The sequence below is a fragment of the Telmatherina bonti genome (genome assembly GCF_933228915.1).
Source record: "Telmatherina bonti genome assembly, chromosome: 7".
Lineage (NCBI taxonomy): Eukaryota > Metazoa > Chordata > Actinopteri > Atheriniformes > Telmatherinidae > Telmatherina > Telmatherina bonti.
The window spans coordinates 32,130,773-32,146,521 of NC_136625.1; the positions used below are offsets into that span (position 1 = coordinate 32,130,773).

At 40.4% G+C, this 15,749-nt stretch overlaps 1 protein-coding gene across 1 annotated transcript; it reads left to right on the top strand.

Moving 5' to 3' along the window:
- Positions 1–943: 943 nt before the first annotated feature.
- rgs11 (regulator of G protein signaling 11) lies at positions 944–15,103 on the top strand (the record flags this gene model as incomplete). The annotated part of the gene is made up of 16 exons (XM_079243195.1): positions 944–1,040; positions 1,205–1,255; positions 1,932–2,038; positions 2,262–2,313; positions 4,296–4,354; positions 4,471–4,547; positions 4,625–4,706; positions 5,609–5,677; positions 5,923–5,946; positions 6,032–6,093; positions 6,448–6,561; positions 11,503–11,618; positions 11,731–11,818; positions 11,908–12,046; positions 14,829–14,911; positions 14,992–15,103. The coding sequence occupies 16 exons, from the start codon at positions 944–946 to the stop codon at positions 15,101–15,103; spliced, it is 1,332 nt and encodes a 443-aa protein (XP_079099321.1).
- Between the last annotated feature and the right edge of the window lie 646 nt (positions 15,104–15,749).

Sequence of the window (15,749 nt, forward strand, 5' to 3'; positions counted from 1 at the left end):
GTCTGTAAGAGCTTCTTAAGACTATTATTATTCATTTATTAATAAATTTATTGAATCAAACCGAGTGTTTGTAACATCTATTAATGAATTCATTTAAATAAAACAGAGCCTGGATTATGTACCTATCTGTCTGTCTGTCTGTTGGTCTGTCTATCTATCTAATCCATTAGTCTGATGAAATTATCTGGTTAAAAATAATGGTTTATTCTTAAAGTTATGATATCCGACAAAACCTTTATTTTTGTTTGTTTTTCGGGGGGATTTATTAATTCTTTTATCAATGTATTTGCTAAATGATCTAAACTGAGTGAATAAGACGTTTGACATAGTTTTCTGATCATAATTAGCTTTTTAAGATGCATTATTTTTCCTTCCCAATCTTCTTATTAGCACTTCTCAGACACTTTCCTTGTTGTAGTTATACATATTATACATGTACTGACATAAAAATAATCCCTAAACTCCACGTGTGCGCGCTCCCGCCAGCCACAGGACAGCTGTGCGCTCTCGCCGCTGCGCGCTCCCGGCAGCTTTTCGGTGTTCGGCACTTCACCGTCCCGTCGACTGATCCCAAGCAGCCCGCAAGATGACCATCAACACAATGGCTAAAGGAGGCTGGCACTGTGAGCAGCTCGTCTGCTTCACGAAGGTAAGACTCGGCTACTCTGTCTTTGTTTTTATTTACTAAAACATTTGCCGTAAACAACCGATCCGACAACATCCAACACATCTGAACGGCTTCCAAAATAAAAGCAACTAAACAAACAGCAGGAGCGCACTGCTCGACCTCAACCATTTTCCATTTAATTCATCTCTCAAAGCTTGTCTTTATCATCTATTATTATTATTATTATTATTATTATTATTATTATTATTATTATTTCTATCACCAGTATAAACCTGCTCATGTTCGCGCGCGCTTTTGCGTGCTTTTCAATGACAGATGGAGAAAGTGATTGTGGCTATGCAAGACCCTGACATGGGCATGAAGATGAGAAACCAAAGGCTCCTCATCACTGTCATCCCACACGCCATGACAGGTGTGTGTGTGTGTGTGTGTGTTTCTGTGGAATCTGTGTGAGCCGGGTGTTTGTTCCAGCAGTCACACACAATGCAGAACATCTTAGAGAACCTTGTGGCTGCTTTGCAGAGAGGCTGAAGGGAGTTCTTGAACTTTTTCTCTCTAATCCATCTGGTTCCACAGGTCACGACATCATCACATGGTTGATCCAGAAGTACAGCATCTGCGAGGAAGGTGAGTTCTGTGTGTTTCATTCTGCCTGCTGAGTTGCCAGGTTATGATGTTTTCTCTCAAGATGAGATGGAAGAGAATACGTGTGTGTTTGGTGGGGGGGGGGAGTACTGTTTCCAGTAAACAGGAATAAGGTTAAGGACATGTGGGACCAGGTATGATTAAGTCACCTGATGATGTGTGTTTGATAAGTGTCCCTGCGGAGACTTTCTCCTCCGGGGAGAAATCTCCATGAGTTAAATTAGGGGTTGGAAAAAAAAAAAAAAAAAGCAAAACAAAAAGTGAAGGCTGGTGGAGAGAGTGGAGTTAGTCAGCAAAGAGCTGATTAAAATGCAGTGCACAGCTTTTTTTTTTTTTTTTAGGGGGGGGGGCTCTCTAACAAATGAGGAGAGACGGAAGATTGATGAGCTTTGATTTAAGAGGGCGAACCAACGAAAACGAACCACTTTGGGGAAAATAATCATTTTCCAGCATCCCTTTTTCCCAGTTTCACACATTGAGCTTCACTCCCAGTAAAGTCAGCAACTCTCATGTGCAGTCACACACACACCACAGTGGTAAACCCCCCCATCCCACGCTACATATCATGTTCATAGGCTCAGCTGGTGTGGGAGCTTTGTTGGCTTTGTGATTGTCGTCGGGATAAAATTTGGACACTTTTTCTGTGGTGTTTTTACAGAGGCTCTGCATGTTGGTGGCATGTTGGTGAAATATGGATATATTTACCCGCTCAAAGAGCCACGGTGCCTCGTGCTGCGGCCTGACGAGACGCCGTACCGCTTCCAGGTCAGACCATCGACCTGTCATGTAAAACTCCACCCTTCTTCCAGCTGTCTTTATCCTAAATGGTCATTTTCTCTCCATTTGTGTCTATTTCCCTTTCCCATCCTCCATTAGCCCACTTCCAACTGTAATCCCATCCGTCTGCTACTCTCTTTTGCCTCTTTTATGTCGTCTATCTTGATACCAGCCTCTTTGAAAGAAGGAAATATCTAACATGTCTTTTCAGACTCCTTACTTCTGGACTAGTACGAGGTGGCCTGCCACAGAGCTGGACTACGGTAAGAGAGCCGCAGGTGGTGGGGAGGCGTTGGAAAGGTAGAAAAACTAAGCCGAAATGCAGAACTAGTGTGTGGAAACTTTGATCTTACAGCTTTGGTAGGAATTAAGACGTTGATGATGAAAGACGATGATCTTTGAGAATTTGTTGCTGTCCATCAGTCTGAGAAAAGTTATAAAGTTACTTCAAACCATCTGGAGTTCATCATTCCACTAATAGAAAGATATTTCACAAGAGGGATTCATTCAAGAAAGCAAGCTGTCTTCACCGGAGTGGACGTCCCAGCAGGTTCAGCCAGGATATACACCTCAGACTCTCCAGGCCTCAGTTTGCTTGTAAAATGTTTATGTTTATGACAGTAATATTAGAAAAATATTAAACAAGTTTCATTTGTTTGGAAGAGTTGCAGGAAAGAAGCTTCTTGTCTATAAAAACAACATGGCAGCGCAGCTTCTGAAGAAACAGCAAGATTTCTGGAACAGTATATACAACAAAGCATCATTTAAATTTTTTTTATTTTATTAAAGGAGCACGTGCAGATGCATTGATTATTCACAGTAAAATAGATATGACTGTACTAGATTTAGTAAGATGCTAATTTCTATCTGCAGTCCTTCACAGAAAGAGACAAGCAAGTGTGAGAGCAGATAAAACATCAACATAGTTCAGTATGAAGCACATAAAACCACAAATCAGTTTAAATATAATACATTTGTCTTATAAATTAAAGGACAAAACTTTTTATTCTACAACATGCAATGTTATGAGAAGCTATCGGATGCTACCACTGTGGATAGCATTTGATAGCTAGATGTTAGTTTGATACCATTAATGCAGAAATGACTCATTAAGCAGATCATTTTTGACTGTGCATGAGAAAGTGGAAGAAACAGGAATAAACCTTTGGGACAAGATGAAGATATCTGATCATAATATGCAGCTTTTTTTTTCTAGCCAAACAGTATATCAACACTAAAACATGAAACCAACTGTCAAGCACGGTGGTGGAGGGCTGATTATCTGGGCTTGTCTTCAAACTACATGACCTGAACACATTGCAGTCACTGAATGCACCACAAACTTTTGTGAAGTCATATGTGAGGCCATCTGTCTGGCAGCTGAAGGGTTGGCAGATTATAAAAAGAAATAAAGTCCAGACTTTAACCTGGGTGAAAAATTGTGATAAGACCTTAACCTTTTAAAGCACAATCCATGACAAAACAGTAAAAAAGAATTACATTGTTATTTAAATATGAGGTCTTTCTTTTGCCTTTAATAAAAAGGGGATCTTTACCATTCATTACTATGTAATATGTCAAAATTATTGTAGTGTAATTGTCACCTTAGCAGGCGAAGATGAGTATCAGACTGTGTTTAACAGGATTTTCAGCAAAAGTTTTACCATAAAGTGATGCATAACGTCTCAGAAAGTATGGATCAAATATGTCATGTTGGGCTCTGCAGGGTTAGGAGAACCGTGCATCAAACGTTGCTGCAAACATCTATGAACTGGTGCAAATTTATGAATGAATATGGATCCAAATTCCTCCACCATGATGTTAAGAATCCACAGAAAACAAACTGCATGTTATTTCTGGGGAAGGCGGTTCTGGAAACTCCTGCATCATGGAGTGTGTTCAGTTTTTCAAACCCTGATTCCACAGTTTGGCTTAGTCTTTGTTCAATAGATAAATACACAGCGTAACGTGTGATGTTGCTCATGTGAGGTTGTATTGACCTGATTTTAGGACCCGGACATGACTGGAGTCTTAATCCTAATATGTACAACAGAAGAAATAAAAGATGTTGCGCTTTAGGTTTTACACGACTGTATATATTCCCATTACATGACTGAAATCCACTTTTAAATGCCGTATTGGGATAAATTAAGCTACTGCTTCAAACACAGTTAAGAAAAATGATGCAGCTGTGGATAGAACCGATTATCTGTGACATGTCTTTCTTTGCTTTCTCTGTTCACAGCTATTTATTTGGCCAAAAAGAACATAAGGAAACAAGGAGAACTGATGGAATATGAAAAGGTGATGAGAGTGTGTGTCAGCATCTTGAGGCATGCATGCGTACAATGTAATGAATTATGTAGAAGGCTGGCGTAAGAGCATAGTCATGACTCTATGCACCCCCATTTCTTTTTAAGGAAAGGTACAGTGTGTTGCACAAGAAGATCAACCACACCTGGGACTTTGTGGTGATGCAGGCCAGAGAGCAACTCAGGTACACAGTCGTGCATGGATGCACACACACACATAAGCTAAAAATTTACCCAGACTTACACTGTGATTCATGTTTAGAGCATCCAAACAGAGGCGGAAGGCGGACCGCATTGTTTTAGAGTGTCAGGAGCAGGCTTACTGGCTCATCAATAGACCCCCGGTACGTTCATTACACCTCCCTCTGCTGTAACATACACACGGCTATATGTCTAGCTGATGTGTTCATTTTAACCTGAAGCTCATTAAAAACCATTTTTATATTACATAAATATGTAATATGTAATATTAAACGTATGTAATAACTTTATACATGTTGCATCTATCTGAACTGTACCATTCTACTCTTTCTATTTCCATATATATACATATATATATATATATATATGTATATATATATATATATATATATATATATATATATATATATATATATATATATATATATATATATATGTATATATATATATATATGTATATATATATATATATATGTATATATATATATATATATGTATATATATATATATATATATAGCATATATATATATAAGCATGTAGAGTATAGACTCAGTTTTACTGCAGTCTTTGAAAACAGAGGCTCGCTAATGTTCCCCCTCGGTTCCTTCCACCTCCAGCATGAAATATTCAAAGTATCTGGTAAAAGCGTCAGCACACAACAGGAGAAACTGGAGGCGGGGGTGTGGCATAGAGAAGAAAAAAGCAAATCTCCACGTTGCTTCTGTTACCGCTTTATTTTTACACGTAGACATCTAAACAGGACGCATAGCAGCAGGGGAGGGACAAACAGGCATGATGGAGAGCAAAGAGAGTAACGCTGGTTAGTTGGAAACAGGAAGCAGGACGAGGGACTCTGTCTCGTCATGACCTTATGAATTAGGGACGAGGGCTTGGAGAAAAAGAAAGAAACCTGGGAATAAAAGTCAGAACTAGTGATGTGGAAAGCTGAAGGAAGGTTAAGTGCTTGCTCACACGCACACACACACACACATTCTGCATTGACACATATGGCAAATCCAACTGTGTCTGCATGTACTCTTTCAGCCTGGGGTGCAGAACGTGTTGGATATGGGTCTAGAGCGACCAAATAACTTCAGTCTGAGTGTGACGCTGGTCAGTAACTTTTCTCTACTCCCTGTTTGAAATCTAGAGTAATAACACACACACACACACACACACACACACACACACACACACACACACTCACACAGTGTCTCAATCTTGTACTGTTTTGCTTCTTCCTCTTGCTTCCGATTGTTAAACAGTAAGTGTCCAAGCGGCAACAAATACGAAAAAATAAACCCTGTTTCATTATTCGCAGACACATGATGACATTTTCTTCCTCTTTTCAGAACTAGAACAGTGACTACTACAAAAGAGAGGTAAGCAACGGCATCACTTTTAAGTGCATTGTTGACATGTGTGTGTGTGTGTATTAGATTTGTGCATCCCTGCTTTTGTTGCCAGATTGAAACCTCGAGGCGTGCTCTTGGAAGAAACCGTGTAAAGTCATCCATTTGTTTAGAGAGGTATGTGTCAGCTCACATGCACACACACACACACACACACACACTCTCACACACTCTCACACAGATAGCAAATAAGATCTAATGGAAGTGCTACTGCCTGAACCAAATTCTCCATCTTCTAGCACGCAAAAACACACACACACACACACACACACACACACACACACACACACACACACACACAAATGCACACTGAGCTTAGAGCTCCTGCTTTAAGAGCCTCTAATGGATACTTCCTGAGGCATGTTGGAATTAGTGGCCATTAAGTGTTATGATCTACTGCACTAATACAATAATACTGTGTGTGTGTGTGTGTGTGTGATTTTCTCTGCGCATGCCTGTGCATTTGAGCAGTTTTGTGAAATACAGCGAGCAGTACCAGAACCACGATCCCATTATGCAAGGCTGCCTTCCCAGTAACCCTTGGATCTCTGATGACACTGCACACTGGACGATGAACGCAGACATGTGAGACCCGGACCCTCATCTGTTTTGTTGAACGTACAGTTAAGGCCTAAATGATTAACGGCCACGCAAAACTTTAGTTTACAGAGAATTTTATTCCATTTTCTTTGGCTGGAAATGATTTAAACAAGTGGAAAATAACAGGAAGACGCCGCGTTGCAGAAGTTAATGACACATTTTCACAACATCTGTGCTTTTTTTGCCATATTTATTTGCAAATATATTTATAATTTATATTTATTTATATTTATATGCCATATTTACTAAGATGGGGTGTCCAAAATGGCCAGCAGTCACTCGCAAATCATTTGTGATGATTTATAAGTCTTTGAAGCTGCCAGGTTTGCCATCACTCTGATGTGAACTCTTTGCCACATTGATTGGATTTGGGTCTGGACCAAGAGCGTCAGAGTCTTTTGTTCATTCAAACCTAACATGAACACTGTCAGTTTGCGATACTGGGATGTTGACATTGATTTATGACCCTACAGAGCTCCAGTTAAAGGCAAGGACTCAACTGATTGAGCCACAAATAGGCACAGTCGGCTCTGGAGCTTGTTTAAGTAACAAGGCTTCAAGTTAAAGTGCAACAAGTAAATAACTCTGACAAGAGAATGGGGTCTTTGTTCCAAAAGGGCTGACCATGCACTTAGCAATACCCAGAAAATAACTGATCACTCAAGTTCAGTTGGAACAGCAAATAGCACCTTAATACAATCACGTAACAAGAAACCAGCAAACAAGGGGAGTCTACAATGGATGGGGGTCACAATGGCCAGAAATGGAAGGGTGGAATAAAAGGACATAAAAAAGATTTCATTCATTCATTATCCAAACTGTTTAGTCCAATTAAGGGTCACGGGGGAAGCTGGAGCCTATCCTAGCAATCATTGGGCGAGAGGCAGGGTACACCCTGGACAGCTCGCAAGTCCATCTCAGGGCGACATAAAAAAGAAGGATTGATAAAAATGATGGTATTCAATTATGTAAGTAAATAAGTAAAGGCTTATTTAAAAAGTGCCTTTCAGGATAAAAATCACAAAGCACTTCACAACAAAACATTAAAACAACATAAAAAAAGAAAACAACAAGAAGAAACAAAAACAAATAAAACTAAGTAAAAGTAAGGTTAAAAAGATATGGCTTGAGCTGCTTTTTAAAACAGATCACCGACTCAGCCGATCTCAGGCTGAGAGGAAGGGATTTCCATAAAGCAGGGGCCACTGCTGCAAAGGCTCTGTCCCCTTTTGTTTTAAACCGCGTATATAAAACCGCCAGCAGACCCTGGTCAGCAGATCTAAAAGACCGGCTGGGAACGTATGGCGTTAAAAGGTCTCTAATATAGCCAGGCGGTTGTTTATGTAAGGCTCTATACGTTAAAACCAGGATTGAATTGCATAAGTAACAGGGGGCCAGTGCAGCTGGATAAGAAGCGGAGTGACAGGGGCGAATTTAGATGATTTATGAAGTAGCCTTGCAGCGTCATTCTGTACAACCTGAAGACGATCCATCGATGTTTTGTAAATGTGTGCCTTTTGCTAACTAAAACGGCTAATTTTGTTCAAATAAGATGCGAGTTAGAAAGTTTATATGCAAAGAGTTGAGCTTTGTGAAGCCATACCAGTTCAGCTCCTTGATATGTTGATCTGTTTGGGTCTCCAGATGAGCTTGTGCACGTTGAAGAACGCTTAACAAAAGCTTGAAAGTCTTAAGTTCTCTTCGTGTTGATGGGTGAAAGCAGCGTTTATAAAAAAAAAATACTCCATTGTTTCGGCCTGTATAAGTACATGATTTGCTATTTTTATGGCGCCACTGCTTCATATGTGTAAAAAATGGCCTTAATTCTTAAACAGGAGCCCTGTTTGTCGTCTTCATCAAAACAGTTGTTAGGGGATCATGGTGAAAAAAAGCAAAAATATTAGCTCACATTAGCATTAGCCTAATTTAAGTGTTGTTGTCACCTTCTCGCTAAGCAGCCACAATGTTAAGCTTTCATTTACTACAACGTAGCTTAAGCTAACAAGAGAAGGATCCTAGCCAGCTGATGTAAAGAGATTAACGAACCTTCACCGTAGTGTTCCCTGCAAACTTCTGCATGCTGTAAGACTTAGCTGGTTTCCACCCGAGTGCAATGCTTACAAGCCATTGTTCCCAACAATCTTTTCATAAAATCATTGGCTTGTTCTCTGTTTTCATTAGAAACTCTGTGGTAACCTCGATCAGCTTGATCATTTGAGTGATCAGAACGAAAAAAACATCACAAATATATGGAATTTCCCAGCAATCAAGAGCGCGTTCGCCTCACCTACTTTGGTCTACGATGAACTAAGCTGACCTACATATGACATCACATGAATATCAGCCCCCAATTACAAGCAGCAGTCCCCGATCCTTTCATTTGCAGGTTGCTGAAGGCAGGTTTGACAGTGTAAAGCTTTACTCTTCTTACCTGATACTACGACATTAATCGGAGAGTAACTCGAAAAATAGTTTGTTCCTGGGGAAGCTCTTTGGATTGTGCAATATAGACTAGATGTAAAAAACTCTCCTTTAACAAAAAGTAATTAAAATCTCTTTTTTTCTACGGCATATTGACTTTTAACAACAACAGTCTTCTGTCTTCGTCAGGTAGTCAAACAGAGTTAGTGAACTCAGTGTGTCCATAAAATGAAATCCCACCAATAACAATTTTTCCTCAGCGGCACTCGTCCCAGAAAACACCAAAACTTTGTTGTAATGTGAGCAGTTATGGTGTATTTTTGTCGACTGTTAGAGCAGGGTGAGCGTCCTGCCTATTTAAATGATCCCATCTTAGTTTATTTAGGTGCTTGAAGTTCTTTGCTGTTTTTTCTGTGGTTCCTATGGGAGGAGGGCTGTTGATGGAAAGTCCAATTACAGGTGGAGAATCCCTGGTGGTGGAATTTCACCATAAAGACACACTGAACTCATTAAGTCTGTTGGACTCCCTGAGGAAGGCCAGAAACACGTTGATGTTTTTAAAGGTCCCCTTGACTATGCCATAGAAATAAAGATATTATAGTTACTATTAAAGGAGAGTTTCTTTTTGACATCTACTCAAAGGGTACCCCTTTTAAACTTGTGTGGGGCCAAACAGTTTTATCCAGAGAAATATACACGTAGAAATGAAAGTAAGAAACATTTCTGTCTCTGTCAGAGAGTAGGAGAGAAGCTCGGTCATCCGGGAAGGGTCGGATTAGAGCTGCTGCTCCTCTGCATTGAGAGGAGTCAGATGAGGTTGCTTGGGCATCTGGTTAGGATGCCTCTCTGGGGAGGTTGTCTGGGTACATCCCACTGGGAGGAAGACCCAGGACATGCTGGGGGGTGGGGGGGAGGATGTCTCTCAGCTGGCCTGAGACAACCTTGGGATTCCCTCAGAGGTGCTTGAAGAAGTGGCTGGGGAGAGAAACGTCTCAGCTTCCTCCACAAACCAACCGCAGTTCCATGTTAGAGAATAGATGGATGGTCGTGGGCTGGAGGGGGCTGAAGCCTGTTGCAGCTGTTAGGAGGTGAGAGGTAGTGTACACCCTGGACGGGTTGCCAGGTCAACACAAAAAGACAAACTGTCTCAGGGATAACTAAGAACCCCAATCATCACTGACATGATCAAGCCTTGAAATAAAATGAGAAATGTTCTCTAAGTGGAGTTTTGTGTGATTTACATATCATATTTTATTTATTTATTGATAAATACATTATTGATACAGAAACAAACTAATAGAAGGAAAAATTTGAGATTTTAACTTCAGTTGCTTTTCTGATAAATAAAAAAGATGAAGACAACAAAAAAGTTCAGCCAGTCTGAAGTGTAATTATCATTTGCAAAGTTCGTTTTATCTTATGTGTTTAACTGGGAGTGAGTTCTATCTATCTATCTATCTATCTATCTATCTATCTATCTGTCCGTCCATCAGTCCATCCATCCATCCATCTATCTATCTATCTATCTATCTATCTATCTATCTATCTATCTATCTATCTATCTATCTATCTATCTATCTATCTATCTATCTATCTATCTATCTATCTGTCCGTCCATCAGTCCATCCATCCATCTATCTATCTATCTATCTATCTATCTATCTATCTATCTATCTATCTATCTATCTATCTATCTATCTATCTATCTGTCCGTCCATCAGTCCATCCATCCATCCATCTATCTATCTATCTATCTATCTATCTATCTATCTATCTATCTATCTATCTATCTGTCCGTCCATCAGTCCATCCATACATCCATACATCCTTCCAGCCACCCACCCGTCCATCCATTCATCCGTCCGTCCGTTCATCCATCCATCCTTCCATACATCCATCTATCCTTCCATCCACCCATCCATCCATCCATTCATCCTTCCGTCCGTCCATCCGTCCATTCAACCATCCATTCATCCATCCATCCATCCATCTATTCGTCCATCCGTCCATTCATCCATCCATCCATCCATCTATTCGTCCATCCGTCCATCCGTCCATTCATCCATCCATCCATCGATCCATCCATCCATCCATCCATCCATCCATCCATTCATCCATCCATCCGTCCGTCCGTCCGTCAGTTCATCCATCCATCCATCCTTCCATCCATCCATCCAGCCATCCATCCATCCATCTAATTTGTTAACCGTTAGTCCAACCCGAAGGGTTGTGGGGAGCTGGAGTCAATCCTAAGAATCCCTGGGCGAGAAGCAGGGTTAACCCTGGACAGGTCAATAGTCCATCACAGGGCCTGATTAAAAGTGAAAATGATTAATTCACTATAACACTAATTCACTGTAACACCGTGTCTTTCCACCTTTTATTCCTGAGTTCATATCATTTTCAGCCAGAAAACTATATGAATGGTGACCACCTTGAATTTGTTTAGCATGCAATGCATCAAAGTGTCTCATCCAGCTTTCTGATTGTCCCCACTGGCTGCAGTGTACCCATCCCCACACGGCTTCGAGTGGAGCGCTGGAGCTTCAGCTTCATAGAGCTTCTCAATGACTCCATGGGCAGACAGGAGTTGATGACCTACCTGGAGAAAGAGTTTAGCGGTGAGAAGGACGAAGGATTGATTCTCATTCAGACATCATATGAAATAATACCAAAGATTTCCTCACAGGATCTTTTTTTATTGCACCTGAACGTGTTTCTCTCTAATTTCAGCGGAGAACCTGCATTTCTGGCAAGCTTGTGAGGAAATTAGACATGGAGAAAGTTCCAAGATCACTGAGAAAGTGGAGGATGTTTACAAGTTAGTGTCACACACAAACCTCGCTGACATGCTGAAACCTGCCAGCGTTTACCTTCATCATAACACAGACACTCTTTTCTGTCCTTTAGGAACTTCCTGGCTCCTGGAGCCTCCCGCTGGGTCAACATCGACAGCAAGACGATGGATAAAACATTAGAGGGGATCAAACGACCGCATCGCTTTGTCTTGGATGATGCACAGATGCACATTTACTTCCTTATGAAGAAGGTCTGAGTCTCACACTCATTCTGTCTGACTGACTTATATTAAAAACGACACTGATAGGCTGTAGCATTATGGCCACTTTCCTAATGTTAAAACAGTTCTGAATCATGGAGATTCAACTGAACTTGGTGTCTGAATCTAATTTCTCATCAAGGCCAGCTTTACTCCTCCATCAGTCTGAGTTACAGCAGCTCTTCAGCTGGATCCAACAACACAGACCAGCTGATGACCCCCATTTTCATCAGTCGCTGCATTTCCATTGCAGTTTTTTTTTCTCAAAAAATAAAAGCAATGTTTGTAAGTTTCTACAAAGAACAATTGCAGTTTGCAGGTTTTTCCATTGAACAGTGTATAAGCTTCAGTTCTCATAAAGTCTTGTCTGGCAGACGAGATTTGACAAGAATTGTGGCTTATGGAAGGTAGGCTCATGTTATTTCAGGTTTTTCTACTTGCTGCAAAGAATTTGGCACTAGTTATCGATGGCTTTCCTCCTCATTTCCTTTTCTAATTCATTTTTTGCGTCATAATACATTTATATTGAAACATTTGAAAAACCACCTTGTGGCAGCATGAAAACTTCTTAGTCATGTTTGAGAGTTTATTTGCAATGTAGGTGTGTTTAAATTAATGTTTTTATTGCATGCCTGTGTTTAGGTTTTGCACAATTTTAAAGGTAAAGGAAACAGTTAATGAGCCCTAGTTGCCTTTAACTCCATGCAGCCATGGAGTTATGGAAAGATGACCATGGAGTTTATAGTTTCATTTCTTGGACCTTTGTTTGGGAGCTCCAGACCACCTTAGATGTTCTGCTGGTGTGTTGATCTCCCGCATCTCGGAATCACATGTAGGATCTCAAAGAAGCTCAGATTTTAACATCTGCTTAACCCTTTATAGGTTACTCAATGAAATACCTTGAAATTAGAAATTTTAACCTCCGAGCACCAAAACATGGCATCCAACAACTGTCTAGTACATCTAGAGATGTACTAGACGTTAATAGATCTAGAGATGTAGATCTAAAAATGTACTAGACAGTACGTTAATGAAGTAAAAACTATTATTATTCTTGCTTCTTCCTGCTAAAATCCATTCTGACAGAATATTTAATTATCACTTATGGTCAAGATGTTTCTGATTGGTGGAGATCTGAACAAATGTTTCTTCTTTAAGCCATTTTACATCAGAGCTAATGACCTTGTTGTGAAATGAGCCAGCTGAGACTTAAAATCAGTTTACTGCATAAATATCTAACCATCAAGGATCCATCATCTGGCAATGTGCATCGGACGTTTACTAAAAACAAACGGATAATAAAATGAAAGCTTCCTCCTAAGTCTGGTATCTAACCAGGTTTTAGTATTTTGTAGCATCCACACTGTTTCCAGGCTGCCGGCAAGAAGAAAGTCGCTAAAAGAAAAGGTCACGCATCATTATATTTCGTTTTAAATTTTGATAATGGCGGCAATCGCAGGTTGCATTTATTTTTCTCCAAGAGCTTGTAGTAATGATGTGGGAGTCCGACCACTATCCAAAACCTTCTCCAGCACATCCCAAAGTGTCTCAGTCAGGTTCAGAACTGGACTCTGTGGGGGCCAGTCCATGTCAAAATGATTGTCGCTAAGCCTTTTCAGAGCCTGATGAATCCTGGTATTGTTCCAGCTTTAAACTTCCAATCAGGTGGATTAGAGCTTTGATTTTCTGCTTCACACAGACTCAGTTTATTTCTGCTCTGTTGTTTTAGACTTAGACTTAGACTTAGACAGACTTTATTCATCCACAAGGGAAATTCTGTTGTCACAGTAGCTCAGAACAGCAATAGAGGAAGAAATAGAACAGCAATAGTAGGTAAGAAAAAAAAAAGTAAATAATAATAATAAAATAGAATAGGTACTATCCATAAAGCAATCTGGAATATGTACACTTTTACAAAGATAAAAGATAAATAAAACTATCTAAAGTAAAATTGGCAATATAGAATATGGAAATTTAGAAATGTACAATATATACAACATGTGACTAAATGCAGTGCCAGTTTACACAGAGGCTTTGAAATGAATGTTAGTTATCTGTCACAAAGTGGGGAGTTATTGTACATCTGTATAGAGAATGGTAAGAATGTGTTCTTGTAGCGCTCACTGTGACAGCGCAGCTGTAAAAGTCTATTGGAGAAGGAGCTCCTTTGCCCCTCTACAGTCCGGTGGAGTGGATGAGCAGGATTGTCCATAATAGAGAGCAGTTTGTCCAGAGTCCCCCTGTCCCTCACTGTCACAAATGTCTCCAGTTTTCAGATCCGTCTCTCGCCAGTCAGATCAGGGATTTTGTTTTTGTGATGAATTAATGGTCATCAGTGAGCCTAAACACACCTCTGAAACATTATTATCATCTAAAATCTCTGTAGTAGTTTCCAGGAATGTCGATATTGCCTTTTTTTTACCAATATCCGATATACTGTCTAACGCTTCATTTCTGATACCGATATCAACAGATACCGATATTTTTGGAGTGAGTTGTGTCAAACAAACAAACAAAACTATACGTGACATCTCTTATATTTGGTCATTTTGAGTTAGAGGAGACGTTGCTGAAGAGTTTGATATGTAATATGTGTATGCTGTGTAAAAGTTGTTGAGTTAAAAAAGTGAAACCTGATGCCAATAATTTGTCAACATCAGCCGATAATATTGATATGCCAATAATACCAGACGTCTCTAGTTGTTTCTCTCCCTCCCATGACCTATGACCTGACCTGTTTACTGTATACGTGTGCTTGTGTGTTTATGTGTAGGACTCTTATCCCAGGTATCTCAAGTCTGACTTGTACAAAAACATGCTGGCCAAAGCGATTGTCCCCCAAGAAACCAAGAAAAGGTGAGATCTCCCACTCCTCGAAGCGCTCTCCTCTCCTCAGATAAAACCTTGGATTGAATTTCTCCCTTCCTTCCTGTCAGTGTCTTTCCCTTCATGAGACGGCAGCGACATTCCAGCCCTTCCCCCGCTCAGGCTGAAGACGGGCGCGCCAAGGGGGCCGGGCAAGCAGGTAGCAACTCTGCAGCCGTCTGATGGAGGGACCCCCTCTTTACTTTAAAAAAAAAAAAAAAAAAGGGGATCAAACTCAATCCCTTCAGTCTCCATTTTGTCCATCATCGCCACAGCAACCGTCCATGGGGCACTCTTTTTTCTCATTAAGTCAGAGCTGCTGTGTCAGCATCACATCATTAACAGAGCTTTAATGTCAGCGCAGAGCGCCCAGCCGGAGAGCAGACGCTCATATCTCAGCTTTTAGTCTACATCCTCATCCACATGTACATCCCATCTCAGCGCAGACTGCGTTGAGTTGTTTAGGATCTTAGCTTTCATTTAAAAGTGTTCCTTTTCTTTCTCAGCCCATCACATCGCTTGGAAATAGATTAAACTCTGTGATCAATTAGCAGGTTCTGGTGAAGGGCTTTAGGTTTATTTGCCTGGTGTGTCCCATGCTGGAGCTGCACACAGTGATTGTTGTTGCTGGTCATTTTGCTCAAGCATGTTTCCATCTTAATAAAGTGTCGCAACATGCAGCCAGTGTTGTGTTTGTCCTCAGCTCTGCATGCTGTGAGTGTCTGTAATCAGGCTTTCAGTCTGTTTATTACAACTTTATTTGCCTTTTCCATACGTTTCTGCCATAAAGATTTCTTATTGCAGGATTTATCAGTTCACAGATGTGAGT